The sequence below is a fragment of the Elephantulus edwardii genome, unplaced genomic scaffold (assembly GCF_000299155.1).
Source record: "Elephantulus edwardii isolate Elephantulus edwardi_28Jun2011 unplaced genomic scaffold, EleEdw1.0 scaffold00419, whole genome shotgun sequence".
In the NCBI taxonomy this organism is placed as follows: domain Eukaryota; kingdom Metazoa; phylum Chordata; class Mammalia; order Macroscelidea; family Macroscelididae; genus Elephantulus; species Elephantulus edwardii.
In genome coordinates, this window is record NW_006400169.1 from 19,063 (window position 1) to 40,018 (window position 20,956).

At 42.6% G+C, this 20,956-nt stretch overlaps 1 protein-coding gene across 1 annotated transcript in view; it reads right to left on the reverse strand.

The window, feature by feature from the left end:
* The window catches only part of SCTR (secretin receptor), a gene marked incomplete at its 3' end in the record, with an annotated part of 107,761 nt that overhangs the window by 18,175 nt on the left and 68,630 nt on the right, over nucleotides 1-20,956 (reverse strand). The window contains exons 3-4 of the mRNA XM_006902503.1: nucleotides 16,172-16,279; nucleotides 2,847-2,950 (exon numbers count right to left, since the gene is read on the reverse strand). Coding sequence (XP_006902565.1) covers nucleotides 2,847-2,950; nucleotides 16,172-16,279 — 212 coding nt within the window. The remainder of the gene's footprint in view (nucleotides 1-2,846; nucleotides 2,951-16,171; nucleotides 16,280-20,956) is intronic.

Here is a 20,956-nt window from a genome sequence, read left to right on the forward strand (position 1 = left end):
GTCTAACATACTTTGGACATGTTGTGAGGAGAGACCGGTCCTTAGAGAGGGGCATCATGCTTGGGAGGGTGGAGGGACAGCGCAGGAGAGGAAGGCCCTCTATGAGGTGGATTGAGTCAGTGAGTGGGATAATTGGGATGGGAGTGTCAGAGACAGTGCGATTGGCACAGGACAGATCAGAGTTTAGGGCTGTTGTACGTAGGGTTGCTGTGAGTCGCAGGCGACTCGATGGCACATAACAACAACAACCTCCATCCTTACCCCTCTATACCCACCCTCCCCTCCCCCTTGGATCCTAATACTCATTCTACAATAATGATATTATAAAGTATTTGTCCTTTTGGGACTGAGTTAGTTCACTCAACATAATGCTCTCCAGTCCCTCCCAAGTTAGGTAATAATTCACACAATGATTGCTTCTATGTGCTGTGTAGTGTTCCATCGTATGAATGTACCACAACTACTCAATCCATTCATTTGTGGTTGGACATCTGGGCTGTTTCCATGTTCTTGCAATGTTGAATAATGCTGCTATGAACATTGATGTACAAATTTCTATTTGAGCCTCAGTTCTCATTTTCTTGGGGTATTTTCCAAGCAATAGAATAACTGGGTCATATGGAATTTCTGTGTTCAGCTTTTCGAGGAAGAGCCAAACTGCCTTCCAGAGTGGTCATACCATTGTACAATCCCACCAATCATGTGTAAGAGTTCCTATCTCACCACATCCTCTCCAACATTTATTACTTGCTCTCCTATTAAACTTTGCCACTGTTACTGGAGTGAAACGGTATCTCATTGCGGTTTTGATTTGCATCTCTCTTATTGCCAGTGATTTGGAGCATTTCTTCATAGGTCTGTTGGCCATTTTAATATCTTTCTCTGTGAAAATTCTTTCCATGTCTTTTGCCCATTTTGTAATTAGGTTATCATACTTTTTCCTTGTGGAGGCCCAGGAGTATTCTATAAAATTTTGTTATGAAACTCTTGTCTGAGATTGTATCGCCAAATATTTTTCCCAGTCAGTAGGTTTTCTTTTCACCATGTTGAAAAAAAAGTTTTTGATGAACACAGGGATTAATCTTGAGAAGGTCCCATTCACCAATTTTATCTTCAAATTGTTCATTTCCAGCTGTATTTGGCAGTCTCTTTATACTGTTGACTAGAGCTTCTAACCTTGATCCCCAGTTGTCGCTTATGAACTTTATGGCTTGGCGCTTTATTCTCAAGTCTCTTATCCACCTTGAGGTGATTTTTGTGTATGGTGAGACGTGGATCCTGTGAGAAACAATACTTTTGAAAAATAATTCTTTTTATTGGTTTGCATGTAAACATTCATACACACTGAATTTTGTACATGTACTTTGTGTTTTATACAATCATTGATATTCATTATATTTTATATAATTAATTACCAATGCTAAAGTAATTTATTTCATTATTATTGTTTAGAATAATATTGTTCACAGCAGAACACAGATATCAATTCAATGTTTTCACATGTATGATTAAGGAAGCTCTGGCAGCCTAGTTACAAGGAGCTGTGCTGCCAATCTGAAGGCACACAGTTAGAAGCTTCCAGCTGCTCCATAGAAGAAAGATGGACAATATCCTCCTCTGCAATTTTTAGCCTCTGACAACCCACTGAAGGGTCAGCTATGGGTTGGTTTTCATTGGACAGTACTCAGCAGCAACATCAACATGTACCATTCAGTGACACTGAAGTAGTGCAACCACTCTTACCACTGTTGCTCTTGCTTTGGACTTACTCTTTCCTTATCAGCATAAACTCACTGTCCCTTAATCAATAAAACTCTACACTTACAGATGTATGCAGTGGGATGCATTTACACCCAGAACCACGGTTTTCCAGCCCTTATCTAGATAAGCACATGTTAAGGGGAGTCTGGCTAGTAGAACTGCTAACATTGGGGAGGATGCAGATATTAACAGGAAGGCAGAAGATCGTTCACTCAATTCACTCACTCGAAACCTCTGGCAGGTTTTCAGAGTCTACAAATCACATGAAAGACTGACCATCTTTGTCCTGAGCTGCTGCTGGTGTATTCAAACCATAAGAAATGCGTAGCCTTTGTGTTTGCAGTACCATTCCCTGTGCACCCAGATCCCTTAGCATAAGATGGCAGGCTTCATTTGAATCCTGCCTCCACAACTTCGTAAGTTTGTTCCTTAGTCTGTGGTCTTCCATTTCCTCATTTCCAAAAGGGAGAAAAACAGTGAACTCACTGAGTTGACTTGAGGATTTAATGTATGGACCCATTGACCCATGGGAGGGGTTCATTCAATATGACACCAAGCATGTTGAGGCATTATGTATGTGCCAGGCACTGTGCTGAGTGTGATTTTTATTCTGTCCCTGCTCTATCTCCTTTCATGGACCAATGTCAGCCCATAGTAGGTGTTTGATAAATGTGGGCTGAGTGAATAAGTACCTACAAGGAACTCCTTTATCAGTCAGAGAAGTCAGCACTATGGGGATCAGCCTGGAGCAAGGGAAGGAAGGGCTTCTTGCAGTTCATAGCCAAGTGGGATATTAAAGGATATGTCATAGAAAAGGATGGGAGGGCTCTTCAGGTGGAATCCTCCACCTCTTTTGGAGTGATATACAGTGATTTTTCATGTTTCACATTCTTCATAAGCACCCCCTCAGGGCCCTGACACCTGAGAGATAGAATCCCCAGTTAACAGACAGTGACAGTGACACAGGCTCTCTGAGCCCAAGAGAGCAAAGGGGTGGGCCTATGCAGCTTCCAAGCCTCTTGACCACATACATGCATCCCATCTTCTCTTGTCTGGGTCGTGAGCAGGCCAGTTGACAAACTTACCTGCTTTTCATTGAACAAACTGTTTATGTCAATCCCACAGGCTATATCAGGCCTGGGGAAGGCTCCAGACCAGCCACTTCGTGTACAATTTCGGAACATAGAACCTGTAAGTGATAAACATGAGCATCGGAGGCAGGGACAGACAGCTAGGGCTTTTTTATGCCCTCAGCCTTTGCCTGGACCATCTAGAACTTCCTCCTGTCACTTTGTTCCCAGTTGCTTTTCTCTAAATGACAGCTCCCAATTGGCCCCGGGATTAAATTTATTATTAATATAATAATAATAATAATAAACAACTTATTATTAAAATATTATTTAATAATAATGAAATTATTTTAATAACTTTCTCTAATTCTAGAGAGTAAAAAATGATGTTGTTGTTATGTTTTGTCAAGTGGACTACAACTCACACCAATCCTATAACAAAGTATCCAAACCTTGCCCTATGCTGCACCATCATCAACTATCATATATCCTCATCTCCCACATGCTGAAGCCCATTTTTTCCATTTTTACTCATTTTAATAAATATTTAAGAGATTTTTTATTTCCATTCATTCATTGCTACACTTTTCTCCCTGCCCACCCCTCCCCAACAGTTCGCTCCTCTCTTTGAAAAGAAAAAGAAAAAAAATTCCTTCATTGGTTTACAATTCCCCCATTCCCCCCGACCCCCCACACCAAGTACACCTCTCTATGCAACCTTAATTCTGCAATCCTGTGTTAACCATAATACTCAGTCATACTCAGTCTAATCTGTTCTTTCCCTCATCTGTTTCAATACAGTATACATAACATATCCAGTTTTTTCTCAGTCTTACCCAACCCCGATGTCAGTCCCATTCTACAACAGTGGCACCATGCAGTATTTGTCCTTTTGTGACTGAGATATTTCACTCAGCATAATGTCCTCCAGGGTCACCCATTTTGAATAATAGTGCAAGAGTTCCTTGCTTTTCAATGCAGTGTAGTATTCCATTGTGTGAATATACCACAGCTTCTCTATCCATTCGTTTGTTGATGGGCACATAGGTTGTCTCCACCTCCTTGCTATTGTGAACAAAACTGCAATAAACATGGGTGTGTATATATCTGCTTGGATGGCAGTTATGGTCTCTCTGGGGTATATTCCCAGTAATGGGCTTGCTGGGTCAAATGGTATCTCTATTTGCAACTTTTTGAGAAAGTGCCACACCGCTTTTTCACAAAGGTCACGCCATTTTACATTCCCACCAACAGTGAATAAGAGTTTCAGTTTCTCCACAGCCTCGCCAGCATTTGTTGCTTGCTGTTCTGTTAAATTTTGCTATTCTTACTGGGGTGAGATTGTATCTCATAGTTGTTTTGATTTGCATCTCTCTTAGAGCTAGGGATTTTGAACATTTCTTCATGTGCTTGTTAGCCATCTGAATGTCTTCTTGGGTGAAGTGTCTGTTCATATCCTGTTCGTGCCCATTTTTCAATTGGATTTTTTACCTTTACCTTACTGTGGTGCTCAAGTATTTTATAAATTCTGGATATAAGTCCCTTATCTGACATGTCATTATCAAATAATTTTTCCCAGTCTGAGGCTTCCCTTATTATCCTGTTGGAATAGTTTTTGGATATGCATAGGGATTTGATTCTTAGATGGTCCCATTCATCTGTTTTATCTTCTCCTTGTTGTAGATTTTTCAGGATACTTCGAAGACTTTTTATGTTGTGGATTAGGACTACTAGAGTTCTTCCAAGCTTTTCTTGAATGAAGTTTATAGTCCTTGGTTTTAGTCCTAGGTCCATGATCCACCTTGAGTTGGTTTTTGTATATGGAGTGAGGTGGGGATCTTGCTTGAGTCTTCTGCAAACAGTTTTCCAATTTTGCCAACACTGTTTGTTTAAAAGGCTGTCACTTCCCCACTTAACTGATTTAATCTCCTTGTCAAAAATCAGTTGACCATAGGTAGATGGTCTGATTTCCGGTTCCAAATTGTATTCCATTGATTTATGTGTCTGTCATTGTACCAGTACCATGCTGTCTTAACCACCATGGCAGTGTAGTAGGATTTGAAATCAGGGAGAGAGATGTCTCCTACCTTTTTTACATTTTTAAGGAGTGCTTTGCTTATTTGGAGCTTCTTTCCATTCCAAATGAAACTGGAGTTTGCCTTTTCTATCTCCTTGAAGAATGGGATTGGTGTTTGTATTGGGATTGCACTGAATGTGCAAATTGCCTTTGGTAGTATTGCCATTTTCACAATATTGAGTCTTCCTATCCATGAGCAAGGGATATTCTTCCACTTCTTCAGGTCTTTTTTTGGTTCTTGTAATAATGTTGTTGTTTTTTTTTATTTTCTTTGAAAAGACCCTTTGTGCTTCTGGTTAGATTTACTCACAAGTATTTAATCTTGTGATTAGCTATTGTGAAGGGTATTGTTTTTCTTAGCTCCAGCTCTATGTTCTCTTCGTCACTGTAGAGAAATCCAACTGATTTTTGTATGTTTATCTTGTATCCTGCTACTTTGCTGAATTGGTCAACCATATCCAATAGTTTTCGTGCTGAGCCTTTAGGGTTTTCTAATTATACTATCATATCATCTGCATGGAGAGATAATTTTACCTCCTCTTTGCCAATTTGGATTCCTCTCATTTTCTTCTCTTGTCTCATTGCTACCGCCAAGACTTCCAATAAAATATTGAATAGGAGAGGTGATAATGGGCATCCTTGCCTAGTTCGTGTTCTTAAAGTGAAGCCCCCCCTTTTTTAGATTTTCATTTATTCATGAATTGTTACACATTTTATCCCATCTTCTTTCCCCCCCAAGTTCACTTTTTAAAAATAGTCTTCATTATTGCACAATTACCTCCATCTCCCCCTCCCCTCAGCCCTCTTTGCAATCATCTTACCCCAGTAACAGTAGCAAAATTCAACAGAGCAGCAAGCAACAAATGCTGGAGAGGCTCTGGAGACAATGCTGGTGGGAGTGTAAAATGGAGCAACCACTATAGAAGGCAGTATGGCACTTTCTCAAACAGAAATATAAATACCATTTGACCTAGCACTTCCACCACTGGGAATATACCTTAAAGAAACCAGAGCTGCCATCCAAACAAATATATGCACGTCTATATTTATTGCTGTATTATTCACAACATCAAAGAGATAGAAGGGACCCAAGTGCCCATCAATACATGAATTAACAGACAAACATGGTATAGTCACACAATAGTATTACACAGCACTGAAACACAAAGAATTCATAAAATACTATACAATATGGGTGACTCTGGAAGATATTATGTGGAGAGAAATATATTTGTCACAAAAGGACAAATACTGCATAGTGCCACTGTTATAAAATAGGAGTAACATGAGGGTAGGGGGAAACTAAGAAAAGAGGGGATAAATAATGAATACTGCATTGGAACATATGAAGGAAAGTACTGCTTAAAAGGAATTTGTGATTAGGCATTATACATTTGACAACAGCCCAGAGTAAGAGTTACATTAGCTCTGATTATTCTTGAAAGATGTGTAAGTCAATTAGACAAAGTGAGGCAGGAAAGGTACTAGAATGGACCAAGACTCCGTGTAGATGTGTGTGTGTGTGTGTGTGTGTGTGTGTGTGTGTGTGAATGTGTGCAAATCATGTGCTTGCCTGTATACATGTGCGACTGTATGTGTGTGTGTGTGTGTGTGTGTGTGTGTAAGCAAGCTAGCAGTTATACCTGCTAATGTCTCCTAGCTCAGTTGGCAGATGAGTTTGGCTCTGAACAGAACCTTTTCCCTGCCTCCAAGCACTGCCTTTCTCCTTCCTAGGATGTTTTTCCTGGCCTCACCTATATTTCTTTCTCCCCATACACTCTCATTTGACACTCACAACACTGATAAAACATCAGCTTTGTCCCACATGCTTGACCAGGCTCCAGGGACAAGAGAAACCAACTGACATCCTCCATAGGCCTCAACACTGACACCCTCCATAGCCCTCAATAGTGAATCCCTCCATAGACCTGAACAATGACACCCTCCATAGTCCTCAAAACTGACACATTCCACAGTTCTCCACACTGGTGCCCTCCATAGTTCTCAACTCTGCACAGCTCTCCACCCCACGACCTTACTCAGGGACTTCCAACACCACCACTCACAACCCTGCTCTATTCCAGCCAAATTAGCATAAGGTAATGCACCTGTACCATTGAAGCTGCTCCCCCCAAGCTCATCTGCTTCCACCCCATACCCTTCTCAGGTGAATCCAGGGGCTCCATTCCAGGGCCACTTTCTCCTCTCCCCGCCCCCCATAACTTTCCAGGGGGCTCCCCCACCCTGCCTGCTGCTCCCGCTGGCTGGGAGGCCACTTCTGGCCGTAAGAGGTTTTTCACAAAATCAAGTGCCTCTCCAAGCCACCTGGTGCTCACCTGAGTGTGAGCAGAACACCAGTGATGTGGAAGGGTTTGCAGTGTGTTTCAGTACTTCATGTGACCACAGAGGCTGAGCACAGTGCTTAGGAGCAGAAGTAGGCCTAGGGGCTTTCAGCTATACACTCTTGACAAAAAATATTACCAAATGTTATCCTAATGACAGCATTTCCACAACTGGAAATGTCTATGCTGTTCCACTATTCCACTGCTAGGAATATACCCTGAGAAAATGAGAATTGAGGCTCAAACAGAGACTTGTACACCAATGTTCATAGCAATATTCACCATCAAAAGAACATAGAAACAGCCCAGATGTCCAACCACAATGGAATGGATTGAAAAATTGTGGTACATTCACACAATGGAATGCAGCATGCAGGAGCAAAGATTTTGTAAATTACTACCTAACTTGGGAGGGACTGGAGAACATTATGCTGAGTGCATTAACTCAGTCCCACAAGGATAAATATTGTATAAAACCATTATTTTAGAAGGAGCATGAGGATTCAAGGGGGGCTGGGGGGTGGATGCAGAGGGATGAGGACAGGACAGTTAATCATAGGATAGCACAATTTGATTCACAGGGGGTTGAAGGAAATGGGAAAGATCTGATGTGAAAAACAATGTGTTTGAACTTTGTAAATAAATCGGTATTTTTTTAAAAAAAGCATGAGCCCAAATATTTGAGGACAAAGTAGTGTCATCAAGCAGAAGCTGTAGGGAGGATGGGCCAGCTGCATCCTGTACTCTGGTTGACCCCTGGGATCTAGCATGGGGGCAGGGCACTGATCACTAAGGCTGTGGATAGGAACCCTGCCACTTCCTATGCTCAAATTGAATTCCAAACAGTTGCCATCCTGTCTCAACAACCTCCTTTGTGTCACAGCTGAACTGTACTCCATGTGGCTTCCAGAATAGATTTTTTCCAAAGTGTATCCCCAGGAATTATTTTCAATGTCCTCTGGATGGACTTGAACTTGCAATCTTCCAATTAGTAGCCACTTGCTTTAACTATTTTCACCACTCAGGGATTAGCTCTATCATGCTCCTTTCTAGCAGGCTCCAGGATTTAGTATCAAACTGGTTCCATTGAGCTGGAAAGATGTGGCTTATGTGTTTATAGAACTGAGTGTTAGGCTAAGTACTTTGCATACTGAATCTGAGCTAAATTTACATGGCTTTAGTGTTGCAGCCTCTTTTAGAAAAGAGAAAACCAAGGCCAAGAATTGGGCAACAGCACCCAGCCATGACATGATAGGGCTGGGGGTCTGGGCCCAAAGCCCATGTCCCATCACTGTCTTGTACCTGTTTCCAGAGATAGCAACTGGCACCTGGAGACTGTGGCCCTTGGGCGTTAGTCATGCTTGGCCTATCTGGGGTCAGGGGATGCCGATGGCTGCCTTTAGAACACTGACTAGAAACATATCTGCTTCTTGGTCACTATGTGGCATTAGGTGCACCATATCTCTCTACCAGACAGGAGTGGTCACTCCACTGCAAGTGTCAAGTGTGCAGGCTGGGGATGGCACAGAGTGCTGGTCCCTTCTCCTTGAATCTTCTCTAAAACAGGAGTAGGTGATCCTCAGAGTCTAGGATCTAGAGGAAGGAAAGGAGATTTCTGAAATTACATTGAGATGGCTTGGCTACCAGGAGTACCTCTAGGTAGTGAATGAGGGATGAATAGTGATCAGGTTTAAGTGGGTGGTACCAAAGGTGAGTTAAGGCAACATGGACTTCCACCTCAGTGACTCAGCATAGTCCCAAGACATAAGCACGAGCTTGGGATCCATATCAGGTGCCCAGAACTGTTCACAAGGTGCTGCCTAACTGCTAGTGCATCCTGGGACCCCAGAGGCTGTAGAGAACTTCAGGCAAAATCTCCAGGGAGACAAGGTGGGTTCTCTCCAGGTACTGTAACCCCTCCAGTGGAATTTTATACAAAAGGTGTCTATAACCAGGTACAGGTATATGTAATCTCCACAGGAATCCTGATACTACTATATTAGGGTTTCTGTGTATATGTTTTTGTTGGCTACAGTCAAGTCATGATGACTCATGCCCAACAGAAATAAAATGTTGCCCTATCCTGTGCTACAAACAGTTGAGGATCAGATCACAAGAATTTCAGAAGCCGACCATTGTACCTTTCTCTTTATTCTGTAGGCCTCCTCCATCAGATTAGATCTCCACTGACAGACAAGGCCCCCACTGGCCAACTAAGCCTCCACCATTTTATTAAGCTTCCTCTGACAGTGAAGGAAGGCCGCCACCAAGGTCTCTACGAACAGACAGGCTTCTCTGTCAGATGGGGTCCTCCCTGACAGACCAGACCTCCACCATCAGAGGAGGCCTACATCAACAGAGGAGTCCCATGGAGCCAGAATATATTTAATGATGAGGAGGAACTTGCACAACTACAGAAGAAAATGCAAAAGATGGAAGACAGAATTTAAATTGTATATAAATAGAACTTAAACAAGAACTTAAAAACTCATCACAAGATAGAGAGGGTATAGCAAAATAGTACTGGAAATAACAAATATATGAAAATGCAACCAGAATATTAAGACTGAAATGGTAGAAGTGTCTAACTAACATGATGGAGGGATTAAAAAGTAGAAGAGTTAAAGTAGAGTCAGTGAGCTGGAAGATCAGAACTTCAATGGAAACATACTAGAAGAAAAAAAAATCAGAGATGAGACATAAAGAAAATGAAGAAAACATTAGAATCATGTGGGATCAAAAGGAACAACATACGTATGATCAGAATTCTAGATTTTGAGAGGAAAGGGGAATCACTGAAAAAAATTGTGGAAGAGTTACTAGAAGAAAACTTACCAGGTATTATGAACAATGAGGAAATTCACATTCAAGAAGCTCAGTGAATACCAAATAAACTAGACTCAAAAAAGAAAAACATCAAGATATATCATAGTTAAATTCTCCAAAATAAAAGATAAGGACAGAATACTAAAAGCAGCACAAGAAAAACAAAGAGTCACCTACAAAGTAAAAGCAATAAGACTAAGTTCTGATTTTTCAACAGAAACCATGCGAGCAAGAAGACAATGGGATGGCATGTACAGAAAATTGAAAGAAAACAATTGCCAGCTGAGGATCCTGTATCCAGCAGAGCTCTCCCTCAAATATGAAGGAGAAATCACATCCTTTGCAGCAAAGAAACCCTGATAAGAACACTCTACATGTTGATGGAGAATGTTCTATACCCTGACAAAGAACACTTTACACACTGGTGGAGAGAGTTCTACAACCTGACAAAGGACACTCTACACACAGATGGAGAGTGTTCTACACCCTGACAATGGACACTCTACACACTGGTGGACGGTGTTCTACACCCTAACAGTGGACACTCTACACAATGGTGGACAGTGTTCTACACCCTGACAATGGACACTCTACACACTGGTGGAGAATCTTCTATGCCTTGAAAAGGGACACTCTACATACTGATGGAGAATGTTCTACAAGGAGCACTGTACACCCTGATAGGGAAACTTCTATACATTGACAAGGACCATCCACCACCATGCTAGGAACATTCCACACCCTGAATGGAGTGTTCTAAATTCTAATAAAGAAAATTCTATACCCTAATGAGATTGGTCTACACTTTGATAGAGTTTTCAACATTCTGGTGAGGAATGTACTGAACTCTGAAAAGCAAAGATGTACCCTGACCAAGATCATTGTACATCCTAAGAGGACTGCTCTACACCATATGGGGAGTTTTTCTACACCTTAAGATGAGCATTCAATTCCCTACAGGGGATCCTTTTACATCTTGTTAAGTAGTATTCTACACTCTGATAAGGAGTGTTCTATACCCTGACAAGGAATATTCTACTGCCTGATGGGGAGCATTCTATGTCATAGCAGGAGCAATTTTCATTTTTTAAAATATTTTTTAAATTTACTTATATTTAATTTATTTTAATGAAAGTTTACAGAGACTTTGGATTTCCATTCATTCATTGTTGCACACTTTCTTCCCTGCCCATCCCTTCCCCCAAGTTGGCTTTTCCCTTTGAAAAGTAAAAAAAAAAAAAATTCTTTCATTTTTATACAATCCCCATCTCCCCAGTCCACTCCAATATACAGCTTTCATTCTGGACTCTTGTCATGACAATAAACATATATTCCTCCTAAACAGTTCTCTCCCTCATCTGTTTCAAAGCAGTGTACATTATTTCTCTTCTCTTAGTTTCCCCTCAACCCTGATATCAGTCCTGCTTTACAACAGTGGCCCTATGCAGTATTTTTTTACCTTTTGTGACTGAGATACTTCACTCAGCATAATGTCCTCCAGGGTCACCCGTTTTGTATAATATGTCTTGAGTTCTTTGTTTTTCAATGAAGCCTAGTATTCCATTGTGTGAATACACCACAGATTCTCTATCCATTCGTTTGTTGATGGGCACTTGGTTTGTTTCCAACTCTGCTATTGTGAATAAAGCCACAAGGTAAAAAGGGTAAAAAGGGAAGCCACAACAGGGTAAAAGCCAACAGGGTAAAAAGGGAAGCCACAAACTGGAGAAAAAAAATGTGGTAATGACATGTCTAATAAGGGACTTATTTCTAGAATTTATAAAATACTTGAGCACTACAAGATAAAGGTAAACAACCCGATTGAAAAATGGGCACAAGATAGGAACAGACACTTCACCAAAGGAGACATTCAGATGGCACACAAACACATGAAGAAGTGTTCAAAATCCCTAGTTCTAAGAGATGCAAATGAAAACAACTATGAGATGCCATCTCACACCAGTAAGAATAGCAAAATTTAGCAGAACAGCAAACAACAAATGCTGCTGGATTGTGGAGAAACGGCAATCCTTTTTCACTGTTGGTGGGAGTGTAAAATGGTGCAACCACTATGGAAGGCAGTATGGCACTTTCTAAAAAAGTTGGAAATAGAAATACCATTTGACCAAGCAATTCCACTGCTGAGAATATACCCTAAATAAACCAGAACTGCCACCCAAGCAGATATATGCACACCCATGTTTATTGTGGGAACTTTCTATACTTTAGCAAGAGCATTCTGTACCCTGTAGGGGTCAGTTCTACACCCTAAAGGAGACATTTAGTAGCGTGGCAGAGAGTGTGTTATACAATAAGGCAAGTTTTCTACAGCTTAAGGGGATAATTCCAAATCTTATAAAGAGCTTTCTACTCTCTCGTGTGGGTGTTCTAAACACTGGTGGGAGTATTCTATACCTGGTTGGTACAAGAGTTCTACACCTTATTGTGGCGTGTTCTACATCCTGGCAGGAGCTTCTACACTCTGACACTTCAGTGGGAGAGTTTTAAACCCTGATTGGGAGCTTTTACACCCAAGCAGGGGCATCCTACACCCTGAGGTGAATAGAGAACTCACCTGTCTGGGTCCTTGCTAGAAGAAATGACATTGTGAATTTTTTTTCTTTCTATTTTTTTAATTAAAAGGATCCAGAATATAACATTAGACTCACTGGGTACTCACTTCTCTCTGAAAGAAATTGGGTCAAGAGAATTAATGATTTGAGATGAAGCAGTTCTGAGAGGAAAGAGGCATTTAATGTAAGACAGAGGTGGAGACCTAGAGGACAGGAGATTCTAGGTGAATAACTGTGGTTGTACCAGTCTTGGTCTGTGCTTCTGCACAGCAGCCTGGAACCTGGTTCCTTAAAGGCACTGCTGGCCCAGGTGGCCCAGGAGAAACCCCTTTCCTACAAGTCCAGGGGCCTGACTCTTTGGAGGAACTGAATGAAGCTGTAGCCCAACAGTGCCACCATGTGGTCATGAGGAGGAATCACAGCAGAGACAGCCGTGGTACCTGATGGTATTCCTTCACCAGTTGACTGCACCAACTTCCCTGGCCACCTGTTCAGGTCTTGAGCCAGGGAAAGGTGGCAAAGCCTTAAGAGGGAGACAGTAGACTTCTGGTTAGCAGTTTGGGCAGAGGATCAAACAACTGGGAAGGAAGGGACAAGATCAACATGTATAGTGCCCTGTTGGTGCTGTGGCTCCAGGAAGAGGAACAGGGGCTGGATGAAGATTATGGAGCTCCAAGACCTCCTGACAACAGAGCTGGATCACTCTGCAAGAGCACCAGATGGGTGGGATCCAGGGCTGGGGCTGGCCTTAGGCCTGACTGGCACGCTGGTCCAGGTAAACCATGCCTGAATCCATTCCAAAGGACCAGGATAGAAACAGAGATTCTGCTGGGAAGTAGAGACTCTGTGTGTGTGTGTGTGTGTGTGTGTGTGTGTGTGTGTGTGTGTGTGTGTGTGTGTGTGTGTGCAGAGGGTGGTTTGCAAGAGGAGAGGCGTGTAAGAAGGAGAAGCAGGATAGTACAGGAACAAGGGGAGGTATTTAAGGCTGGCTTCCAGTCCCAGCCTTTCAAAAACAAATCCATTGTTGTCAAGTCAATTCCAGCACATCTTGACTCTCTTGCCACATTTCTGAGACTAAATCTTTAGGAGAAGATATTACTCATCATTCTCCCACAGACAAACTTATGGATATGAACAGCTACTGTTGGGTTAGCAGCTCAGTCCATTACACTCTGCCACCAAAACTTACTGGGCTGGTGTTGTGTGCTGTTGAGTCAGAACTTACTTACAATGACCCTCCAACAGATTTCATGTGGATCACATGGGAGAAGCTTGCTTCTTCTCTCGAGCCTTTCAGTAGGCAGCTCAACACCTTACCACCAAGTGACCCCAATGTTAGGTATAGCGAGAGAGAAAACTATTGAATGTGTTTCTCTCTCTTTCCCTAAAGGTACCCAAACCTACTCCTCAGACTTTCAAGGACTGCTCCCTAAGACAATTCTGTTGTTAGATGTTGTTGAGTGACTCATCGCTCACTCTCAGATGGGTTTTCAGAGGCATTATCAGGGATGAGATTGCCCATCCTTCTGCAGAGAAGCTGGTAGATTCAAACTATGTGCCTTGAGGCTTACAGCACAGCCTCTTTAACTCGGCCACCAGTATTGTTTGGTCTCCCCATCTTACAGAAAATTGAAGCTCAGAGACTAGGAGGAGTTCCGGCCTGTGGTTGAGCATGGCACAGGCTGAGTGCCTGCCCCATGTGCCCGGAAGCAAGGTGTTGCCACAACAGAATCCTGGCTGAGGGACTGTGTGCAGAAGCAGTGTCACTTTCAGGTCCTACAATCACCCTCCACCATCATGTGACACTTCCTGTTCTCACTGTCACTTTAGAAGCTGGATGCTGAGGTTGCTGAAGCTGCATGTTATAGGGTCTTGGGTCCCTAAGTCACCATGTGGAAAGAGCCATCTTCAATCAAGAACTCCTACTGTGGACTTGCTGCAGAAAAGCACTGTGTAAAGACATGAGATGGAAGGATTTGTTTCCCACCCAAAGTGACCTTCAAACAGGTCAGCCTCACCCCTTCCCTTCCCTAAGTCATTCAGGGCACTGAGTCAGGCTCAGAGGAGCAGTGAGCTGGGGCAGCACACTTCCTTGAGGTGTTTGTGCACTTGTCTGTGTGTACACTTATGTGGACTCGTGCACTGGAGAGCTCTGTGCCCTGCCCCATACTGCTTTGTCTCTTTGCCTTCTCCTTTTGCCTATGGACTGTGGGAAGGGCCTCACCTGGCAGTTCTTCCAGTCCTGCATGATTGTCAGAAGGAACAACATGCTGGGCTCCACTAAAGGCAGGAGTCAAAGGCTACACACATGGGCCACTGACCACCCCCATAACCATGGCCTCAAGGACAAAGCACCAATCTTGAAATCAGAGAAATCTAGATTTGAATCCTAGTTGCTTCACCTACTAGTAGTGTAAACAGGCAAATTGCTTAACTCTCCTAGTCCCTGTTACTATATAGCTTTTCACTGGGACAAGAAGCATCTGCAGGGGCAAGGTGATGAGTCAGTGCTCTGCCTTTAACCCCAGTTTGTTCTTTGAGTTGTCCATACTTAGTTCTCTGTTTGAATAGGGAAATCCTTGAGTTGTGCTGCTAAGCCAGAGGTCACAGACTGCTGCCAGCTCAAATCCACCAGTCGCTCCAGGAGAAAGATGGGCACTTTGTGTACAATGTACAGGCCCACAAAACCCACTGGAGTGTCAGCTTTGAGTCAAGGGCAGTTGTGACACAGGGGCAATGACCTTTGGTTTTATCATTGTAACTGTAAGCTTTCCTTTGGTAAGAGAGCCCCAGAAAGTCAGTTTCTCGACAGAGCCTGGCAAGATGGACACAAAGGTGGTAAGTTTTAAGGAAGGCAGGACTGGAAATCAATGGGCTCAGAAATGCGGAAGGCTAAGGAAGAATAAAACAGAATAACACACCCCCACTCCCCGACACACACACACACACACACACACACACACACACACACACACACACACACCGCCAAAACTCAAATCCCAAACCTAGTAGTAGATTAAACATCATGGACACTCAACACATTACAGAGAGAAATGCTCCACAGAATTTTCTTGGCTGTAACCTTTATAGAAGGAGATCTGGTGGCCTAGTGGCAAGAAGCTGTGCTGCAATCCCAAAGGCACACAGTTCAAATCCATGCACCAGTTGCTCCATAGGGGAAGGATAGACAATCTCCTCCCATGCGATTAACTGAGCTGAAAATGCGCTGGAGGGTCAACTATGGGTCAGTTCTGACTTGAAGGCATACAACAATAACAAAACCTTTGTAGCAAGGTCTTTCTCCTTAGGCACTGTGTAAGGGTTTGAACCACCAACCTTTAGGCTAGTGGTGGAGCACAAACTGAGTCACTCAGGGTCCCTGAAGGAAGGAGAGAGGCCCCTAAGTGAGGTATGTAGGCAGAGAGAAACAAATGCACTTGGGCCCTGAAAAGGTCCCTACTTGTCATTCCCTTAGCCAGGGTCCCTGGAGAGAGGCTTCTTTGGCTGTGCTCTGGCCCTTACCATTCCTGTCCGTGAGCATCTGGAGGAATCGTGGACACTCCACTTGCACCGTCTGGCCCAGTGAAGTAGAGGGCCAACAGCTCATGTTGTCCCACAGCTTCTCGCAGCCTGCTAAGAAAAGACCCAGGATCAGACAGGAGTGAGCATCGGTCAAGGTTCCCCACATATCACATCCCAAATCAGCCATATATGAGCATGATCCAGGGTTCGTAGCCCCCTCCACTCCCCATCTCCAGGTCAGACAGATATGAGCATGATGCAGGGCCTCCTACATTCCCCATCCCCAGATCAGATGAGGGTCCTTGAAGGAAGGAGAGAAAACCCTATAGCAGGGGTTTGGGGCAGGGAGAAGGGAACATACCCTTCAACACCCAATCCAAGAGGATGTTTTTGCATTTGTGGTTTCTATAGTTCTCAGATATGGGCTTCTTGAGATCAGGACCAATGGAGTGTAGCATATTTTTTCATTTTCAGACTTTGCCATTGACACAGTAAGTGCCCAGCGGGGAAATAATCTAATTTTTTCACAAACACAGATCTAGATTTCTGGGCAGCATAAAATACTCCATCTTCACCTCAACTGTCATTAAATGTTGACCACACTGGGCCTCCATCCTCTGCAGAGCACAATCACTACAAGAGTTTTAACTCTTAAAAAGTATTCCAGGTAATTCTAACATGACAACTGGGTTGAGAACTGTGTGTCTCAAGCTTGTCAGACGTTAACTAGCTTATATCAGAAACATGCAGAAAAATTGTTAGAACAGACTGTTGGATCCCATCTTTAAAGTCTCTGATACAATAGGTCAGAGACTGAGCCAAAGAATTTGCATTTCTAACAAGTTCCCTGACACCTCATGAAGACCCAGTATCCTGGTTTGTGGAAGCTGCTACACCAGTGTCCACACTGTTTGGGGAGGTGTACTGCTATTGACATTGCTCTCTTCTTCCCAGTGTTCCTATTATTAGACCCCTTCCGGGAATAGAGTTCGTCTCAATATCAAGAGAAAGTGAACCTCTCTTCAACAACTAACTTACTTCTATCTTTATGAACATTGAATCTTCTTTGTTATTGTTGAAATTATACACAGTTCACTAGGGCATAACTATTGGTTATGTGGAGCAAAGGAAAGTAAAGAAAATAAAAGACATAAGGAAACAATTAGTCCAGGGACTGACAGACCATGAGTAGCCAGCCTTCCAGCCCTGAGACCAGAAGAACTCAATGGTTCTTGAGTACCACTGCCAATTTCCCAGAAAGGGATCAGAATAGAAGGTGTTGGATCCTCCTATTAGGTGGGTGGAAAAGGTGGAACAAGCTCAAAATCATCAAAAAGACTCAGCAGCATGTCCTTCTTTTGTCATTATGAGTCAATGTACTTAAGGGAACATACTTTGGAGATGTTTTTAAGAAAGGCTATTCCTTGGAAGAGGGCATCATGCTTGGAAAGGTGGAGGGCTCACCACCCTCAAGAAGATAACTTACTCCAGTGACTGCAACAATAGGATCAAGAGTATTAGAGACGATGAGGATAGAGAGGGTTCAGATCTGTTGTTCCTAGTGTTCCTATGAGTCATACTTGACTCAATGACACCTAACAACAACAGCATGCTCTAAGTATGTGAGATGGGGCTTCATCGTACTTGCCTCTAAGGAATACCCTGGCCATACTTTCTTTAAAACATACATATCAGTGTGTTCTTTTGGCAGTCCAGCACACTTCTCCAACACCACAGCCGAAAGGTGTTGATTCTTCTGGCTTCCTTATTCACTGCCCAGCTCTCAGATGCATAACAAGTAATTGAAAAAACTATGATCTGCATAAGACACAACTTAGTCTTCAAACTGACATCATTACTCTAGTACTTTGGAGAGTTAGTTCTTTTACAGTAGACTTTCCCAGTGCAATATGCTTCCTGATCTCCTGGCTACTGGGGCCGAGAGTGTTTATTGTGGATCAAGATAAGATGAAATCACTGGCACATTTAATATTTTCTCCATCTTTCATGATATTTCCTATTGGCAACATGTGAGGATTTCTGTTTTCTTTCTTTTAATTTTTATACTGATTTACAGACAAAGTTCATAAAGTTTATATACATTGTTCTTCACACCAGAGTTTTGTTTTCTTGACGTTGACACGTAATCCATATTGAAGGCTGGAGTCTGCAGCAAGCATTTCAAAGCCTCCTCACTTTCAGAAACCGAGGTTGTGTCATCTGCATACCACAGGCAGTTGATGAGTCTTCCTCTGATCCTGACGCCACTTTTTTCTTCATAGTCTAGTTCTTGAATGACTTGTTTAGCATTCAGTCAGTTTGAATAGGTATGGAGAAAGGATACAACTCTGATGCACACCTTTTTTATAGTCATCTTATAGACTTATCTATTGTTTGTCTGAAAGTTGAACCAAGGGTGTTAGTTTTTGTTCTAGAAAGATGATAAGAGATTATAGTTTTGGGGTTCCACCAGTATGTCAGACCAGAAAGCCTGGCCTTTTTTTTTTACATTTTTTTAGCTTTGTTCCACATATTTCCCCACTCTACCCAGAATAGATTCTTTAACTGTGAAACTATTAGGGCCAGAATTAGATAAAAAGGCAAAATTGGGTGAAGAGAATGTTAGGATGGATTCCAATGAGATAATAGAGGCGGAAGCTCATATCTGATAAAACATAAACAGAAAGCGTTAGGCATAGTGCCTCAACTCTGACATACATGGAAAGGTTGCCTGCCCTGCTGGAAATAACTTAGCATTTCAGGCACATGAGTGACATCAAAGAACAGTGTTCCAAAACAAGAAGCACCCACCAGATTTTGAACTCTCCATGATGGCAAGTCACTGGCCCAGATTCAGGCCCTAAGACATCCCCAGATGAACCAGGAAGCCTCACCTCAGCAGCCTACTGCCTCTTCCATTACTTTCTTTCCAGGGTTTGGCTCGTCCCTTTGGGATAGATCTTTTGTTGTGGTTGTTATGCAGATTTCACCCTCCACTTTTCTTCACTGATATTGTGTTCCATATGATCATTCCCATATAATGTGTTTTATAAAATTAATCACCACTAGGATATGCTCGTCATCACCCTGTCTTTTCAGGTCCCCACCAGATCCTCTCCATCACACACGAAATTGTGCGAACTTATTTCCCCTTAACCTGTCTTCTCTCTTCTGCTCCCACTCCCTCTTAGACTCCTGTACACATTTTACTAGTTATCTTTCTGTTTTTGCAATAATTGCCTTATGCAGTATTTGTCTTTATGAGACTGAGTTCACTCAGTATAATGCTCTCCAGTCTCTTCTAAACTATGTAGTATTTTTGTTGCTCCTGAAGAGTGTGCAGTATTCCATCGTGTGAATGTACCAGAATTTCTCAACCCATTCAGTTGTGGTTGGGCATTTAGGCTGTTTCCATGTCCATATGACCCAGCTATTCCATTATTAGGAACATAACCCAAGGAAATTAGAACTGAGACACAAATGGAGATCTCTACACCAATCAGTGTTCAATGTTCATAGCAGCGTTATTCACCATAGCAGGGATATACCTTTTGTAACAAATCTATCTTCTCTTTTACCTTTACTTCTGCTTCCTTTCCTTTCTTCTCAGCGTGGTGCTTTAACAGACGCCTCTGTCAACACTTCTGGTTAGCGCCCCACTATGCCCCACTTGGCCTGTTGTTGATTGTTGTTATGTGCCATTGAGTCACCTGTGACTTATAGCAAACCTATGTACAACAGTTCTGAACCCTTCTCTATCCAGAACTACTTTGACTGTCTCGGAAACACTTGCTCTCATTATCCTAGTTACTGTATCAATTCGCCCCATCCAGGATATTTCTCTCTTGTGCTGTCCCTCCATCCTTCCAAGCATGATGTCCTTCTCCTGGCCACATGTCCCAAAGCATGCGAGACAGAATGTCAAAATCCTTGCCTCCAAGGATCAGCCTGGTTTCACCTTCTCTAGGATAAACCTGCTTGTTTTTTTGGTGGTCCACGATATGTCCAATACTCTTCTCCAGTGCCGCAACTCAAAGGCTTCAATTCTGTCATCTTTGGTCATTGTCCAGTTCTCTGATGCATAGCAAGTAATTGCAAAGACAATTGCCTGAATCAGGCATATCTTAGTCTCTAGACTTACATCATTGCTCTTCAGTAATCACTCTGGAGAGGTCCCTGACATCAGCTTTTCCCGGAGCAATTAGTCTTTTTATTTATTGACTGCTGGTACCGAGAATATTGATTGTGGATCTGGGAAAGCTGAAATTGTTAACAACCTCAATCTCTTCTCCCTCTATCATAAAGGGTCTCCAATTGGTCTAGTGTTGAGAATCTTTGTTACTTTGAGGTTGAGCTTCAGTCTACATTGAAGACTGTAGTCCTTGACCTTCTGCAGCAAATGCTTCACATCTTCCTCAGTTTTGGTGAGCAAGGTTGTATTATCTGCCTAATATTATGAGTCTTCCCCCAATTCTGATGCAATATTCCTCCTCATAAAATCCAGCCTCCTGGATGGTCTGCTCCAAAGGCCTTGGCCTACGCTGGAACTGTTTTGCGCAAGGCCAACAGTAATCTTTCTAAGGGCCTAATGCTGCATATGAAAATCAGCTTTTCTAAAGGATCTCTCTTCATGTTGTGCACTAAAGTCAGCTCTCTCAAGAACCACTGAAATTGGTGTATACACTGCTCAGCATTTCTTAAGCTCAAGGAACTGAAGAACAGATTCAAACCTAGAGTTGCTGTAATCAAGGATGCTTTGGGCAGAATATTAAATGATCCAGGAAG